The sequence below is a fragment of the Engraulis encrasicolus genome, chromosome 8 (assembly GCF_034702125.1).
Source record: "Engraulis encrasicolus isolate BLACKSEA-1 chromosome 8, IST_EnEncr_1.0, whole genome shotgun sequence".
NCBI classification, from domain to species: domain Eukaryota; kingdom Metazoa; phylum Chordata; class Actinopteri; order Clupeiformes; family Engraulidae; genus Engraulis; species Engraulis encrasicolus.
Genome location: NC_085864.1, coordinates 6,732,896 through 6,750,914, shown reverse-complemented (window position 1 = coordinate 6,750,914; position 18,019 = coordinate 6,732,896). Strand labels below are relative to the sequence as shown.

Here is an 18,019-nt window from a genome sequence, read left to right as displayed (position 1 = left end):
GGGAGCAAGTGACATTGCATTATTTATCTTTTAATAGTTGTTTGACCTTTTTGTTCTGCACCTCCATTTTGAATGTGTGCACCACCAGCTCCTGTCTTCAATAAACCAAACAAACAATCAACCAATCAATCGTGTCCCTGCAGGTGATCGATGTGAATGACGAGGTGCCCTGGTTTGAGGATAGTCAGTACGAGGCTGTCGTCATGGAGAACCAGCCAGCAGGCCTCTCCATCCTGGTGGTCTCCGCCTCCGATCTGGACATAGGTGAGTCAACGAGCTCCTACTCCAAAAAACATGATTCAATTTCCCTTTCATTATATTACATCACGTAACACTGCATTGTATCTAGCAGACAGTTTTATCCAAAGCCAGCAACTGTTATTCAGTTGTTTACACAGTGCTTGGAGCCATGTGGGGTACTTGCTCAAAGGCACTTCGGCCAGGATTAGGGCGTAGAAGACCACCCCCGTTATTCTTACTGGTAAAGGATTCAAACACCCAGCCTTTAGATCCAGAGACCAACTCCCTAAACATTATGCACACAGCTGCCCCATTTCTGTGAAAGATTAGTATTTTTTTGTGGTGATTGTTGTTGGTGATTCTATTTAGGTTACCTAGGAGATCAAAATGAGCTGTTGTATGTGTACAAGTGTCCACTTTCCCCCGTCTCTCTGCTGGTATGCAAGCAGGGGAAACTGTACCTCCACCCAAGTATAGATTACTGCACGGGCCTACTGGGCACAGGCCTAGGGGCCCAAGATCCAAGGGGGCCCTAAAGACCATGCCTCCAGCAATTTCTATCGTCACATTGCGTTAAATATTTTTAACAGCATTTTCAATTTTTTTAAAGGGATAAACCCCAAACTACCAACAACATAAGGTCTGCAACATATGGCCTAAAACCTGGAATATTTTTGTAAACTAGCAACATGCATGGAGGGGGACCTTTCTTGCTGTCTGGCCCAGGGGCCCACAGAGTCCTAATCTGTCTCTGCCTCCACCTAGGCTGTGTGTTTGTTGGCCCTGTGCACATCTCCAGTTGGTTCTAATTGTCAGTAACACTTGGGGGCTATTGTGGAGACGGGGGAAGAGGGGGAAGGAGGAGGGAGAAGAACATTCTCCTGGAATTAGTCAGAAACATATAAAAGAGAAGGATTATAAACTCCCTCTCCTCTCTCCTCTAACTCTGTCTAACTCGCCCACCCTCATGCTTTTCCTCCGACTCCCTCTTCTTTTCTATCTTTCTTTCTATCTTTCTTTCTTTCTTTCTTTCTTTCTTTCTTTCTTTCTTTCTTTCTTTCTTTCTTTCTTTCTTTCTTTCTTTCTTTCTTTCTTTCTTTCTTTCTTTCTTTCTTTCTTTCTTTCTCTTTCTGTTTCTCTCTCTCTCTCTCTCTCTCTCTCTATCTCTCTCTCTCTCTCTCTCTCTCTCTCTCTCTCTCTCTCTCTCTCTCTCGCTCGCCCCTCTCTCCCCAGGAGCAATTAATGAAGTAAACAGGTGTCTGTGCCAGACTCGTTCTGGGTTAGCACGCAATCTGGCATCTAAGCACCAGGGGGGAAGGTGATTGCGGCCAACTGCTTAGACAGCAAAATAAACTACAAACAAATAAAAAACAACAAGGAAAGAAAAAAAACAACCTGAAGAGCATGAAGCAAAGAAAAAAATACGCAGAGAAAAATACAAGGCATACCGCTGTGTTTACTCATGTCGTGAGAAAACTCAATTGTATCTTTTTTTGTACGCAGTCGTGCGTCACAGCCACACACACACACACAGACACACAGACCCACACAGACCCACAGACACACAAACACACACACGCACGCACACACACACACACACACACGCACACGCACACGCACACGCACACACACACACACACACACACACACACACACACACACACACACACACACACACACACACACACACAAACACACACATACCACACACAAAACCACACACACACAACCCACTCACACCATACACACACACCCACACACTCATAGCCACCCCCCCCCTCCCCAATAGCTCTCCTCTGTGTGCAGATGTAGTTAATTTGGATAAGTGTGACTTACAGTAATTGGCGGTTGTCTCCGTCTGCGTTCCTCTCTCTCTCCCCTGATCCCTGTTCCCTGTTCCCATGCTCCTCTGCAGGCACCAACGGCCTGGTGACTTACGGCGTCTCCGGTGAGGACGGCTTCATTATCCACCCCGAGACCGGTGTCATCTCCACCACAAAGGCCCTGGACAGAGAGACCCAAGAGTACTACTCACTGACAGGTACAGTATTCGCCCCAAGCAAGACAAGGCAAGGCAAGGACGGCTTGGTTTGGCTTTGCACTGCAGGAGCCCATTTGCAGGATAATGGAAAGAAAACAGGCAGTTTGGCTCTTGCAACTGAGACATGCAACGTAGACGTGGAGATAGCCTCCATCCACTTCCTCCTAATTTATGACTGTTATGACTGGTACAGGTCCTTTTCCATCGTTTTCGGCTTTTCGTGTATTTTCAGATCGTAAGTCTTTTGCTACTAAGTGGATTTGATGTCTTTGTCTTTTTTCTCTCTCTCTCTCTCATTTCCCGCTCACCTTGTGACGTCTCTCTGCACCTCTCAAGCGAGTAAAAAGATAATAATATTCACAGTGAGACAATTTCTTCTTTTCCTTTTCTTTCTTTTGTTCTTTCTCTCTGACAGTGTATGCCAAGGATGGCGGGCTTCCGCCCAATTATGCCAAAGCCTCGGTGAAGATCACAGTGCTGGATGAGAATGACAACAGCCCGGTGTTTGGCAGGGTGTATTACAGCCTGGAGGTGCCCGAGAACCAGGAGCCTGTGGCTCTCTTCACCCTCAGGGCTACCGACCAGGACTCTGGAGACAGCGGAGAGATCACATATAAAATCACAGGTACCAGTACAGTAAAGCAGAGAGATCACATATACAATCACAGGTACCAGTACTGTACAGCGGAGAGATCACATATAAAATCACAGGTACAGTACAGTAAAGCAGAGAGATCACATATACAATCACAGGTACCAGTACTGTACAGTACAGTAAGAGGAACTGGTGCACTTAGCACATGTGTAGCCAGTGCTTTTAGTTTTACAGTAAATAAAGGTCTCTGTATTTAAAAAATAAATACATTTCCTTGTTGCTTTGTATGTATACAGTGTGCAGTAGTATTCAAGGATTTTTTCCATGCATCAGTTTGCATCATCTTTGTGTTTTCATCTTCTCACTGCATTTTGAAAATCCATATTTATCTCTTCTCTCCTGTTCCACAGAGGGCGACCAGATGGGTGACTTCCGTCTCGACCGGGCCTTGGGCGTGCTGTCCACCTCCAGGCCCCTCGACCGGGAGAAGAAGGCCAAGTACGTGCTGACGGTCACGGCCGTGGACCAGGGAACCCCTGCTCACAGCACCAGCACCATCGTAGAGGTGTCCGTGCTGGATATCAATGACAACAGCCCGCTGTTCCAGAGCTCCACCTACACCATTGACGTGTCGGAGGACATCCCCGAGAGCTCTGCAGTGCTGGAGGTGACCGCCACGGATGAGGACGAGGGCCCTAACGGACAGGTAACTACCTCAAACTGAATTAAATCAAACCAAATAAAGACTAGGAATGACCATCCCACCTTATTGAGGTCAGGTACCTGTATAGACCAAAAATGAGTTTAAGACAGAAAAAGATGTCCTCTGCACACTGAATGGACAGGTAATTTTGTCAAACTTCAAAGGAGTATAGTGGCCTTCTATTTGTATTTTACAGGTATGCGGTAAAAATGCAGTGTTAATTCAACATCTTCTGGATTGTATTTGGTCCCAGAGTACTTTCTAGGTGTTGAACTAACACTGCATTTTCTACCGTGTACTGAATCAGGAAAGTTCACAAAGTAAAGTGGGTTATGACACTGATAGACAAGTCTTTAGGTCAGTGTGCAAACCAACCCTACTTTTACTCACAAAGTTTCCAACATAGTAGATGCATGCACATCCCACCTTACTGGGGTCAGGTGCAGGACAAAAACATAAAACTGATAGGAAAAGAAAAGCTCTGCACACTGATGGTCCTACAGGATTGGATTCATTAAAGCAAGCAACGTTTGGACCCTCCATGGCCTGAAAAAGACCCTGGTGGCTCACTGCGTTGCTTATTTTGGAACGGCTAGTTTCAGTGTGAAAACAACTACTTTCTCAAACTCAAACCATGACAAGACAGAAGCCATAATTCCGGACACTTCCACTCATTTCTCGATCCAAGTTCCCCCCTAGGGATTAATAAAGTTGCTCTTCTCAACTCTACTCTACTCTGATCATTGCTACTCCTACACTACTGAGAAAGTCATATCACTCACAGACATGAATAATTTACTGTACAGTGTCCGTGGGGTATATGTTGAAAGACACAAATAAAATGTATTATATTATTATTATTATTATTATTATTATTATTATTATTATTATTATTATTATTATTATTATTATGGTGGTGGGGGTATGTGGAGGTGGTGGTGATGATGGTGGTGATGATGATGATGATTTACAAATGTATCTGTTTATTTATTTGTTTGTTTGTTTGTTTACTCATCAGGTGCTGTACTACCTGAGCCAGGAGGCGCAGGGCATGTTCCTGGTGGATGAGCACTCGGGCCGCATCTTCACGGCCGGGCCGCTGGACCGGGAGAAGAGGGCCCTCTTCACCTTCCAGGTGTTGGCCGTGGACTCCGCACCAGCCGCACCCCGCAACTCCACCGCCCAGGTGACGGTGAACATCCTGGACATCAATGACAACGCGCCGTTCTTCGTCCAAGACCCGCTGATCATCAACGTGTCCAGCGCGGCAGGGCAGGGCCATCGCACGCTGGCCACCATGCGGGCCGAGGACAAAGACTTTGGCGCCAACGGCTCAGTGTTTTATCGTTTCGCCAGCCCTGTGCGAGGGTTCGCCATTAACTCTCTGACGGGCGCCATCCAGGCGACGGAGGACTTGCAGGGGCTGACGCAGAGCCAGCGGACCCTGATCGTGGAGGCCATGGACCAGGGTAGCCCCGCGCAGTCCTCCTTCGGAGTAGTGGTGGTGTACGTGCGGGAACAGCCGTACCGCGGCATACGCTTCTCCCGCTACGCCCGCGACGTCAGCCTGGTGGAGAATGCGGCCCAAGGTGTGTTGTTTGGGTTTTCCGTTAAATAAAAGCGTCTCGTTCCGTTCTGTTTCGAGGTGTTTACTTTAATGAGTGCCAATGACCCGTTTCGTGGTGGTTATGTGAAGTATGATGAGTGGTTGTGTACGTCTGTTTGTCTCCGCATGAAGTAGTGTTGATAATACTGCATCGCAATGTCCCCCCCCCATGTTAATGCTTCCTGAAAACCCCTGGGGTCTGTCTGTCTGCTTACTGTATATCTGAAAAATCCATTAGGTCAGCTAAGCAAATTCGAATGCCACAACTCACAATCGTAAAGCTTATTATGGCATGTCACACAAACCCGCTGTTGTTTGTCCTGGGGACAGGTTGTTTGTGTGTGCGTGCAACTGTCTGCCCTACCAGGACATTACCGTGTGTGTGTGTGTGTGTGTGCGTGTGTGTGTGTGCGTGTGCGTGTGCGTGTGTGTGTGTGTGTGTGTGTGTGTGTGTGTGTGTGTGTGTGTGTGTGTGTGTGTGTGTGTGTGTGTGTGTGTGTATGTGTGTGCGTGTGTTTGTCTTTGAGAGAGAGAGAGAGAGAGAGAGAGAGAGAGAGAGAGGGTGGGTGTGTGAACTGATGTAAGCCTGATTGCTGCACTCAAATGTGTACTATATGCTTACTGCAATGTGTAATAATGTCTTTGTGTTATTTGTGTATTCATGTAAGCTGTCAGACGCTTTAATTTCCCTCAGGACTAATAAAAGTATTCTACTCTACTCGACTAGGTACCGTGGTTGTGCAGACCCAAGCCCAGTATCCCGATGGATCTCGCAACGGAATCAGCTACAGCATCTTCAGTGGCAACAGGTTCCAGTCCTTTGGCATCAGTGCCTCCAATGGTGAGTTCATGTAACTGCTGTCTCTTATTAGTTTTGTTGTCAAGGAAGCTGTGTAATGACAATACATGAGCCTTTATTCTGCGTGATGATGATACCTGGGGGTGTTTACTGTACACTGTAACATAAAAGGACAAGCTGCTTATTGGGACCTAGGTTCGAAATCGGCCTGTCTTTCTGTTAAATCTGGATATCACGAATATGGATCCAGGGGTCATTTCCCAACTCTAGTCTATCTCTCGCTCTATTCCGCTCATTTCCTACAGTCTCTCAAAAATAAAGTGCAAAAAATGCTTAAATGAGGCTTGCACATTCACTGTATTTTAAAGACAAATTGCCGTCTTTCTGTTGTTGCACGTGACCGTCCCAGGAGAAATCTGGGTCCAGAACTCTGTGGCGCTGGACTATGAGGAGACGCCGCGGATCCGTCTGGTGGTGAAAGCGGAGACGGCGTCCTCCAGCTCCTTCATGGCCGTCAACCTGATCCTGCAGGATGTCAACGACAACTTGCCGCGCTTCCAGCTGCAGAACTACGTGGCTTACGTCAGGGAGGCACAAGGCTACGATCACCCCATCATTCAGGTAATCGAGGGGGCTCTATAGCCCCCCAGGGGTCGTTAATAGCGAGCCCTCTCGGAGCATTGAGAAGGAGGCACCTGGGGGGGAGGGGTAGGGGGACATTCAGTTGCAAATGGGAATTTTTAGTATATTTTATTTTTTAATATTAAAGGGAGTGTTGGCAGGCTTATGATGGGGGGAAGTGGGCGTTCTGAGGATTATGATGAAGTCAAGGGTATGTTTATTCAAACAAGGTTGAGAAGCACTGAGGTAATCGAATCTGAACCTGCCCTCCATCGTCTGATCCTGTACCTCCTTTGCTGCTGTGGTTGGCTCTTTGTAAACGTGTGAAGTTTGTACCAGGAAAACCAAATTGTGTCTCAAACAAAATAAAGGTTGCGTCTGGAGAGTCTCAGTGCATGCTGCTAAGAAGTGAAGTGGTTTCACCTTGTTTTGCCAAATGTTTTCATTGCACTGGCCGAGCTCTACTATGTAGTCAGGCTCAGATTCAGTAACCCAACCCCACTCAGACGACAAAAAAAAAACACAACTCGAAGCGATCCCCAACGCGAAACTCACGCACGCACACGCGCGCACACACATACACACTCATGCACGCATTCATGCGCGAACACACACACCCACACATACACACACACATCCCTTAAAAAAACAGCTCCCCCCATCTTTCACCCAACGCCAGAAGTTCCAGGTTCCTTAATATTGTTGCAATTGTACTCAGCGGTTTGTTACACAGGGGCAGCTGGTGCGAATCTGCCATTATTTTCATTTGCAATTTCCTCTGTAATTTCCTCAGGTAATGGCCGATGACCTGGATCAGGGTCAGAACGGACAAGTGACCTATTCCATAAGGTCGTCGTCAAGGAGCGGCCTCTTCAAGATTGACCCCGTGACCGGCAGCATCACCACAGCTGCCATCATGGATCGGGAGATCTGGACGCAGACAAAGTAAATAAATGCAAACAAACAAACATTTCTATTTATCATAATCATTGTATTTTTTACTTAATTTGACTTCACTATCTACAACAGCCGCCATCATGGGCAGGGACATGTGGACGTAAACGAAGTAAATAAAGGCAAACAAATAAGCACTTTTTTGTAATGTAGCAATTTATGTTTTTCTTGTTCATAGTAATATATTGCTCAAATAACAGCAACAATCGTAGACAGAGACACCTGGACACAGACAACCAATTCTTTTAATGTAGCAATATAATTTTAATACAATGTCCAATTTTCTATATCTACTTTGTAACATATGATGACAGCTTCGTGATTTACCGCCTTTGTACTGTGATGTCTGGTTTGGCATGCCTAACATCACAGCACCTCATCCTACAGTACCGTATGTCTGTTGCATTGTTTACACACGGTTTCCAAAACAGCCTCATGACTCATTCACACGCTCGTTCCAAAGCAGAATCGAGTAATAAATCTAGCCTTGAACTTTTGCTGAAGTGCGAACGAGGGCTGATGTAACCAGCAGATAGAATGCTGTAATGCCTCTGTGCTCTAATGCGCAAATGGACACCGGTCAGGATGCACCTCATGCATACGTACAATACAACAGGAGGGTTTTCCAAGAAAATGGTTAAGTGATAACCCTTGTTAAGTTAACCTGCAGGAAGTGGTAGACCTAGTAATAGATAGCCTCCATGCGTCGTTTAGTCAAGAAAATGAGGACTCCGGGTCTCTTCTATTGGATGATTTTCCACTACCACAAGGTTACCTGGTTTACTACTGAAATAGCTTTTTGTAATACCCTTCGCCTTACATCTATGTCTATTGTTTTTGGGGACTATCAACCTGTCTAAAAATGGAAATTAACCCGTGGCTATAATCTATATATTTAGCTATAAAAAACAATGAACAATGTGTTGCTCTTTGTCTCTCCTCCCTAAAGGCTGGTGGTCACAGCTACAGACCGCGGGAGTCCGCGATTGGCTGGCTCGGCCACCCTGACAGTGATCATTGTGGACCTGAACGACAACAGTCCCACCATCCCCGTGCCCCGCGAGGTGCGGGTGCCAGAGAGTGAGTGAGCCGGACACACACACACACACACACACACACACACACACACACACACACACACAATGAGTGAGCCGGGCACACACATACACACACACACACGCGCGCGCGCACACGCACACGCACACGCACACACACACACACACACACACACAATGAGTGAGCCGGGCACACACATACACACACACACACACACACACACACACACAGAGTGAATGAGCCATGCTGTGCTGATGTAATAAAGCAGCAGCATTCTACAGTGCTGCATCGCTTCTTTCTTTCTTTCTTTCTTTCTTTCTTTCTTTCTTTCTTTCTTCCTTGCTTTCTCGCTTCTTTCTTGCTTTCTCTCTCTTTCTCTCTCTCTCTCTCTCATTGTCTCTTCCTTTGTCGTTGTCTCGCACTCACTTTCTCTGAAGCACACTGTAATCAAAGATCCTATCTCTGTCTTTGGCGCGTGCGCGCGCGCACACACACACACACACACACACACACACACACACACACACACACACACACACACACACTGGAATACATTGTCTCAGGTTGCCTCAATTATACGTCCCTATTTTTGCCAAGTTTTTCACAGCTCATTTCCTGTGTAATGCTGCAAAACTATTGCATATCCAAGAGCAGGCTTACGCATGAAAAAAAAAATGTGCTCATGGTTTTTTCATACAATATAACATGCTCACAGTGTTTTAAAAATAGGATTACACTGGAATCATGCATAGCATATAATTTAATGTCAGTTACGTAATTCCCACTTGCTCAACTCCAGGTGATTTTATTTTTTCTTCCTTTTCTTTTTTCTTGTAAACAGACACCATGATTGGCACGGTGATCACCCAGGTGACAGGAAATGATGTCGATTCTGGCCCCGCCCTTTCCTATTCCCTGCACTTGGATGAGCATGCGGAGGGGAAGTTTGGCATCCATCGGTTCGGGGGCGGGGTGTCCCTGACCGCACCCTTGGACTTTGAGGAGAGGACCTGGTACACCGTGACCATTCGCTCCTCCGACTCGCGCCATTACAGCGAAGCCAACCTGACCGTGCTGGTGGAGGACGTGAATGACAACGCCCCAACCTTCACACAAGACCTCTACCAGGTACTATATGTCTGCCAGGGACGGATCTAGCTATTTTGGGGCCCTAGGCGAAATATATGGTAAACATGGGGCCTCAAAAGTCATTCTTCAAACTCGTCACCAATGGCCATGTCCACTTCTGTTGATGGGAATTTGTCTTACAGAAGAGGATGGAAGAGACAGTGAACAGTAGAGAGTACCCACTCATCATTGAACAAAAAGCAGCTGGACTTCTTTTTTCTCCAAGTTCCAAAAAAGAATGTTTTTTTTGCTTACAACTATAGTATTTGGTCTTACCACTTACCCAGAATGCACTTCACCACCTGCCGGCATGCCTGCCATATTGTGATTGGGATTCATTAGCAGTGACAGACAGAAGGTTGATTGCATAGACCGCGAGAGCATTTGCATTTCACGCATAATAGTGGCAAATTAAATTTTAATAGCATTTTAATCAGTCCTGTGTAAAGTGGAACAGGAGTGCATAAACAGGCAGCGGTGTGCTCAGCAGCGGCTCCTTGTCCTGACAATATGGTATCTATTGCTCATTCTCATTGCAGGTGACATTACCAGAGCACTCGCCAGCTGGCAGCGCTGTCATCACTGTCACCGCCACAGACAAAGACAGCGGCGAGAATGGCAAGATCTTGTACAGAGTGATGTCTGCGACGCAAGACATTTTCTACATTGATCCCAACAATGGTAAGGAAAACTGTAGAAGAGTTTCATATTCTCTGATTCTTTTGTGCTGTACGGTACAGAGGCAAATGGGTTTTATGCTATATGTAAATGTTAGTATTCAAGAGCTTTATTTCAAAAAGCTTTATTCAAAAGCTTATATTTCTCATTTTCACTTTCAAATTCACATTTTTGCTTTAAAATTCAGTTTTATTCCTGTCTATTAATTTTCAGTCTCGAGTGCGGTGCAGCCCCCTTCAAATTGACATTCACTTTCAATAGGGCCCTCATTTATTCTCTCTTCACCACAAATGAGAGACGTTTAATAAAAAATTCACTGTCTGTCTGTGCTTTGGCTTTGGCAGGCACCCTGTTCATCAACCAGCAGGCAGAGTTCCACACGGAGCGTCCGTCCATCCTGGTGGTTATCGAGGCCCGCGATGGAGGCAGTCCAGCCCTCAGTGCCTTCACCACCGTCCAGGTCCACATGTCCGACGTCAACGACAACGCCCCCGTCTTCCAGCAGTCCGAGTACCTCACCACGGTCTCCGAGGACGAGCTCCCCGGGTCAACCATCCTCACCCTGGAGGCCGTCGACGGTGACACGTCCCGGGAGAACTGCGGCTTCGACTTCGCCATTGCCAGCGGCAATGCTGGAAACGCCTTCCAGATCGAGAGCAGCGTTCGCTTCCTGGAGGGGCGTGGCTTCCAGACGGTGGGCTCGCTGATCCTGGCCGACCAGCTGGACTTCGAGGCCCTGCCCAGCTACAACCTCACCATCGTGGCCTCCGACCGCGGAATCCCCCAGCGCAGCTCCGTCGTCCCTGTCCTGGTCACAGTCACCGACGCCAATGACAACCCTCCGGCCTTTAGCCGTGCGGAGTACAGCGTGGTGCTGAGCGAGAATGCGGCAGCGGGCACTGAAGTCCTACGGTTGTCAGCAATAGACCCTGACTCCAACCCCATTGGCAATGATCTTCAGTACGCCATCAGCTCAGGTGACGACACTGCGCTGTTCTCGCTGGACAGGCGGACGGGGGCGTTGCGCCTCAAACGGTCCCTGGACAGTGAGCGGCAGCCGGCACATGTGCTAATCGTGCAGGCGTCAGACGGTCAGGGCCACTTCGCCCTGGCTCCCGTCACAGTGGAGGTGAAGGACATCAACAATAACAAGCCCTATTTCCCACTGAAGATGCTGACGTCCAGCATACGCGAGAACCAGCCCCAGAACTCTCTGGTCACCATGCTTCACGCAATCGACCACGACACAGGAACGTTCGGCCAGCTGAAGTACTTCATGCTGGACAAAACGGGCGATGGCAAGGACGCCTTCTTGGTCAACCAGACGTCGGGGGAGATTCGGGCGCGCCTCACTTTCGATTTCGAAAAGGTCAACTCCTTCAGCTTTGTGGCTGTTGCGGTGGACGCCGGCAACTACTCCGCCACTGTCACGGTCCAGGTGTACGTGACTGGAGAGGACGAGTACGACCCGGTTTTCACGACCTCTGACCTCATGCTCCACGTGCCCGAGGGAGCCAAGAAAGGTCAGAGCATTGGTCAAGTACTAGCCAACGACGAGGACAGCGGTGTGGACGGTATCGTGCTGTACTCTCTCTCTGAGAACTCCCCCTATTTCGAGGTCAATACGTCCACAGGAGTGATATCCTTGAAAATGGACAGTTACAGCAGACACATTAGCCGCTCCAAGAGGGAGACCCGTCAGATGGCCATAGACGTGATTGCACACAGTCCCCTGGAAACGTCTCGTGTGACAACAGCGAGGCTCACCATCGACGTCACGCACACAACGTTCGGCCTGGCCACAGAGGTGAACATGCTTCTCGTCAGCGTCATCGCCGTGTCTCTGGCCATGGTCATCATCCTGATCGTCATAGCCGTGGCGCTCTGCCTGTTTCGCTCCAAACGGCAGAAGGACCGCGAGGACCGCGAGAGAATGTCCACAGCGGGCACCATGCTGGAAAAGCTCGATGAGGCCAAAGTCATCGGGAACGAGAGGATCTATCACCAGACCTTGCCTGGCTACGCCCCAAGTCCCGCTGGGACGGGAGGGGTGGGAGGGCCCTACACCCGAGGCGGCTCCCTCGACCCCTCTCACTCTAGCGGGCGCGGCTCTGCAGAGGCGGAGGCTGCAGAGGATGACGAGATTCGCATGATCAACGAGTACCCGCGGGTCTCCAGCATCTCCTCCTCCATGCAGGAGCGCATATCCGCCCGCGGGCCTGACTCCGGCATCCAGCAAGACGCGGATCAGCTGTCGGACATCTCCTGCGAGCCTGCAGGGATGGGGTTGGACGCCAACCAGTGGTTCAAGGCCAAGAAGATGGGCACCAGCATGAGTATGCAAAGCACCCTGTTGGCCGGTCAGCTCCCCATGTACCGGGACGAGGGGGGCTGTGGATACCTGGGCGTCGGGAGGGGCCTCAACATCTCGCACCCCAAAGACTACGCCTTCCCCGAGGACGGCAAGCCGGCGGTGGACGGCTCGCTCACAGCCATCGTGGCCAGTGACGAGGAGCTGAGGGGAAGCTACAACTGGGACTACCTGCTCAACTGGTGCCCGCAGTTCCAGCCGCTAGCAAACGTCTTCACCGAGATCGCTCGGCTCAAAGACGAGACCGCCCCGCCGCAGAACCCCCGGAGGCCGTTCCCGCAGAAGGCCAAGCCGGTGGACCCCAAGCCCCGCATCGACCCGCCTCCGCTTATCACCAACGTGGCCCACCCGGGGGCTAAAACTGTACCCGTGAAACCCGCTGTGGGTCGGACTTTCCCGCAGCTGGCCTCGTTTCGGCGGTCCCCCCTCAGCAATGACGGGTCGTCCATCTCGTCGGTGGCCATGTCCCCCAGCTTCTCCCCGTCCCTGTCCCCGTTGGCCGCCTGCTCGCCGGCCGTGTCGCCTTTCGGGGTGACGCAGGGTCCGCCCGCCTCGCTCATCAGCACCACGGAACACTCGTTAGAGCACAGCGAGGAGGCCGAGCTGAGGATTTAAAGTAAAGACAGACTTGTGTCTTGTTATTGGACCTTCCTCACTTTTTCCCCCTTATGGACATACGGAGCTACACAGCTGCGGGAACAGTAGCACCTTGTAGGCTTGGTATAGTGGGGAGGGGGAAACGGATTGACTTACCAGGGACAATACCAGGAGGACTTATCTGGAATCTTATTATTTGTAATTGCAGGACTGGGGGGACCCGTGTGATCTGTGTGTGTATATAGGGCCCACAATTTGGGTGCTGCTATGACCCTGCCTGGCCTTGCAGGAGCAGGAGCGGTAGCAGTTAGCACCCCACCGAAACCGACCAAGCCCAACTTTGAGCTGCAACTCAATGAGTGAGTGCCCTAATATAGTATGTGGACACCCGTATCTGGTGCAATCAGACTGGTCAGACATTGTTGCCTCACTGGCTGGCCAGGGAGCGGAAGGGCATGTTCTCCAATGTTGGATATATTATTATTATTATTATTATTATTATTCGGAAAAGAAGAAGTCTATAGACTACATTGCTTATGGACTTTCAATAGACATAACTTTTGTTTGCACATTTAAAAAAAATGGAGGAGCAAGCATTGATGTCAATTTCTTTTTGTTTTTTTTACATGAACACTTTTTTGTATTATATATTTTTGTACTTATTTGCTTTTTTGACTAGAACAATGACATTCCTTGTGTCAAAAGGTTGTTATAGCCTCTGATTATATTTGTATATCTGTAAATTGGTGACTGTAATCTTGTGTTAGCCCACAGAAGTAAGTATTAATTGATTCACTAATGTTTTCTAACATGTTCATGGACAAAAGAAGCTCTTAACCTATATTTCATACATTTTCGGGGAATTTATTGATTTGTGTCTCTCTTGTAAATATTTACACCACTTGGAGAGATGTAATTTGCTGGAAGAACATGTACGTGTAAGCTGCATTTTGTAGTATTGTTTGTACATTTTATTTCCTTAACTTTGATGACATGCTGCTTCCCATTCACACTCACCCTTCAATGGCGTGATGCATTCAAAAAGTAAACAACATGGGGTCCATCCGTAATCCAGCTATTGAATAAAAGGTCAAGTCAGTAGATTGTATCAGATGACATGTATTTTAGAAAATGCCACCAAATGCAGGTTGGCTTTGACTTGAGTATAAACTACAGTTCGTTGTTGCAGTGCAGGCAAGGAGAAAGTGTACAGTACAAGTAGAAGTGACTGAAAGAGACAAAGACAGAGTTCAAGAGGAAAAGAGATGTTGGGAGCAATTTGAGGCAAAAAGGATGTCCAGACCAGTCCAGACATAATTTAGCCGCAGTACATGCCTTAAAAGGCTCTTTTACTTTTTCAGTGAATAGCCACTTTATTGTGATTGAATGACTTTAAATTCACTGGGCCATCATACGCAGTATGCATGACAGCCTTTTAGCACATAATCGCTCAGTGTACCAAACAAAACACCAATTTAATACTTCAAACCCATAAATTAGAAGTGGCATCTCTGGTTTGAGCTGAAAGCCTAATCCATGTAATCAATATGCAGCTCCGGCTCACTTTTCTCTCTCTACTGAGAAAACACAGGAGTTGAAGATTTGCAGATGGTTGGAAGAAAATGCATTTATCTGTTCAGAGGCAGAGAGTCTTGCGGAGGGGTGGGAATGTGTTTAAGAGTGCAGTCCACATGCCGAAAATGAATGAATGTGGACCAATATCCTGGACATGACCTCCAGTGTTAAGCCATTTATACAGACAACTGGATCATACTGTAGTTCTCTCGTTCATTTTCTGTTAGCTATAGTAGGAGCTGCTTACTTTTTTCCCCATTTCATCTGTACTGTATACCATGGGACTTCTATGAGACTTCCTAGGTGTTTCGAGATTGACCATGAAAACACGATACAAACAATTCTGTGGCTCCTACTATAGGCCTAATCCATGTGATTTTCTTTTTTAGTTTATGTCTTTCCTCACCTAGATATGTCAGATTCATTTTTATTTTTTATTATTTTTCCAACGTTGTGCTACAGAATGTTTGAATTGGTTTATTGCCTTATCATTGCTACGGTGCCATAGATTGTTTTTAAAGTGAATTCAAAGCCTGTGCCATTTAAGCTATGAGTCCTCAATGGAGGTCTTCTGTCGGCCATATCTTACCATGAGTCCTGTTGGTGACACTTTATTTTTAGGGTTCACCACGTGTTAGCCACGAGTACATGCACAAATACAAGGCCTTATTGGCAAAGAACAATACATTTGCGAATACACACAATAACAAATGATAATTTTTGCTTGAGATGTGTCTTCTAAGTCACTTATGCAGGCAGGAAGGCATGCATTACTGGCTAACATTTGAACCCTGAAAACAGTGTTGCCATCGTATACCACTGAAATGCCTTAGGTTGCATCATCGGATCTCGCTACACCAATGGAAACGTTTTGGCTGTCTTTATTTCCACTATATTTTTTTCACATTGTTGTTGCCAGGAATAAAAGAGAAGTTCATTTTGGGAAGTTTCTGGGAACATCAGTCAAAGAGACCCCATGTGTGCCGTTGTATTTATTACTACAAAGGCTTTCTGCCATGTACTGAATCTGGAAATGTAATCGCCTCAATATTTCCTCTGGAAATGAGTTACCGACATTTTCGAACCAACTGGCAGCTGTTAAATTGTTAACAAGCAAGGTGAAATAAAAACAAACACGCTTAAACGCCTCAAATAATAAAATCATTGGTCCAATGTTGAAACGATCTTTAAAGGAAGTCTGCAGTTGTCCTCTTTTGAAGACTGTCAATTGTTTCCAGCAAAATGCTGACTTGCCCATTTCCCGTAATGTAGGCAAACAAAAATAAAACAGTAACTGTGAAATATGTTTTATAATACATTGTCTCACCTTCTCTCTGCCTCTGTTTCTGTCTCTCGCTCTCTCATTTGCTCTCCCTCTCTCTCTCTCTCTTATGATCTCCACACTCCACACTCTCAGACACACACTTTTACAACAATGTAGCAGTACTCTGTACCCTTGAAATAGCTGTTCATTCACTCATGCCTTGTCTAGTTTTTATTTTCTTCCAAATGGAATCCACAGCCTCCTCCCCTGTCTGAACTCCTCAATACCCCAGTGGAGAAAAAAAAGTTGTTTTATTTGTTCAAGTGCCTGATTAAAACGTATTTGTAATTACATTGACTCTGCCTCCTTGAACTAATAAGTCTCAGACAGCAAAACAATGTTGACCATACGCAGCCAGGTCAGGAAGTCTAACCCCAAAATGACCTACCAACATCCCCCAAAACAAGTGTCTCTCTCTCTCTCTCTCTCTCTCTCTCTCTCTCTCTCTCTCTCTCTCTCTCTCTCTCTCTCTCTCTCTCTCTCTCTCTCTCTCTCTCTCTCTCTCTCTCTCTCACACACACACACACACACACACACACACACACACACACACACACACACACACACACACACACACACACACACACAGACACACACACACACGCACACACGCACACACGCACACACACACACACACCTCCACCCCCAACATTCCAACAACCCCATGCAGATATGTCTGTAATATGTCTGACAACACACTCTGCACAAAAAAAGAATACATATTAAGAGACACCAACTGACTCCCAGACACAAAATCCATGCAATTTTCATGGGCGGTGAGAAGAGAGGAGAGGAGGGAAGAGGAGGAGCAGCCATGCCCCTCAATACCAAAGTCTTTAGCTGGGAACTAATTCAGTTTCCCAGCTTCTCCATGCCCACCTGTTTTGCTTTGAATTAAATTCCATTAAAGCCTTCGCCTAAGCCAAGACAGACCTATGCTGTGCTTACATCCCATCCGGGGTCTCCTCATTTACCAAAGGACAGGGGGAGAGAGGAAGACAGAAGAGAGAGAGAGAGAGAGAGAGGAGAGAGAGAGAGAGAGGGAGAGGGAGAGGGAGAAGACAGAGATGATGAAGGAAAGAAAGAAAGAAAGACAGAAAGAAAGAGAAAGAAAGCGAGCGAGCAAGCGTCTGAACTTCTGGCGAGCTCATAAAGAATGGAATGGTAGCTAAGCCCGGGCAGCAGAGTAGTGTCAGCGGCTAGAGCACTATCCACTAACCGAACTCCATAATGCGTTCCAGATGCACCCAGGCCCACGGAACAGAGATGGCTCAAATATAGACGCACAATTTATTGTTTGTGACTGAAATAAAAAAAGCACAACTGTCGTTTTGCACTAAGTCCATACCTCAATGATGAACATGAATGCACACACACACTCATGGTTAGACGTCTTTTATTGTATAGAATTTCACTTCAGATAATAATATAGTGCGCTTGATGAGGGTTAGGGTAGACTTGCTCGTAGGCCGTCTCTCTCTCTCTCTCTCTCTCTCTCTCTCTCTCTCTCACGGCAGTAGCAGGGGGAAAATAAAACATCCACACCAAAGTCGTCCTCCACCATGCACAGGCAGTAAAGGGGGGAGGGGGGGAGTGACTCCTCCTGCAAAGTGTCACTGTTCCAGGGTGAATATATAGTGTGCATGAAGCCTTTGGGCCGCAGCTAGCGGAGTCTGGGTCTTGTAATTACCGCAAGTCCACTGACAGCTCTGCCTGGGCCCTGGAACAAAA

General features: G+C 47.3%; 1 protein-coding gene across 1 annotated transcript in view; it reads left to right on the top strand.

Moving 5' to 3' along the window:
• The window catches only part of dchs1a (dachsous cadherin-related 1a), a 262,128-nt gene extending 246,581 nt beyond the window's left edge, over positions 1–15,547 (top strand). Inside the window, exons 14-25 of the mRNA XM_063204897.1 lie at positions 144–264; positions 2,156–2,281; positions 2,697–2,906; positions 3,287–3,582; positions 4,598–5,168; positions 5,913–6,026; positions 6,394–6,605; positions 7,399–7,550; positions 8,509–8,639; positions 9,457–9,743; positions 10,283–10,424; positions 10,766–15,547. Of these exons, the coding sequence (XP_063060967.1) occupies positions 144–264; positions 2,156–2,281; positions 2,697–2,906; positions 3,287–3,582; positions 4,598–5,168; positions 5,913–6,026; positions 6,394–6,605; positions 7,399–7,550; positions 8,509–8,639; positions 9,457–9,743; positions 10,283–10,424; positions 10,766–13,407 (5,004 nt within the window). The 3' untranslated portion in view covers positions 13,408–15,547. The remainder of the gene's footprint in view (positions 1–143; positions 265–2,155; positions 2,282–2,696; positions 2,907–3,286; positions 3,583–4,597; positions 5,169–5,912; positions 6,027–6,393; positions 6,606–7,398; positions 7,551–8,508; positions 8,640–9,456; positions 9,744–10,282; positions 10,425–10,765) is intronic.
• Positions 15,548–18,019: the final 2,472 nt, after the last annotated feature.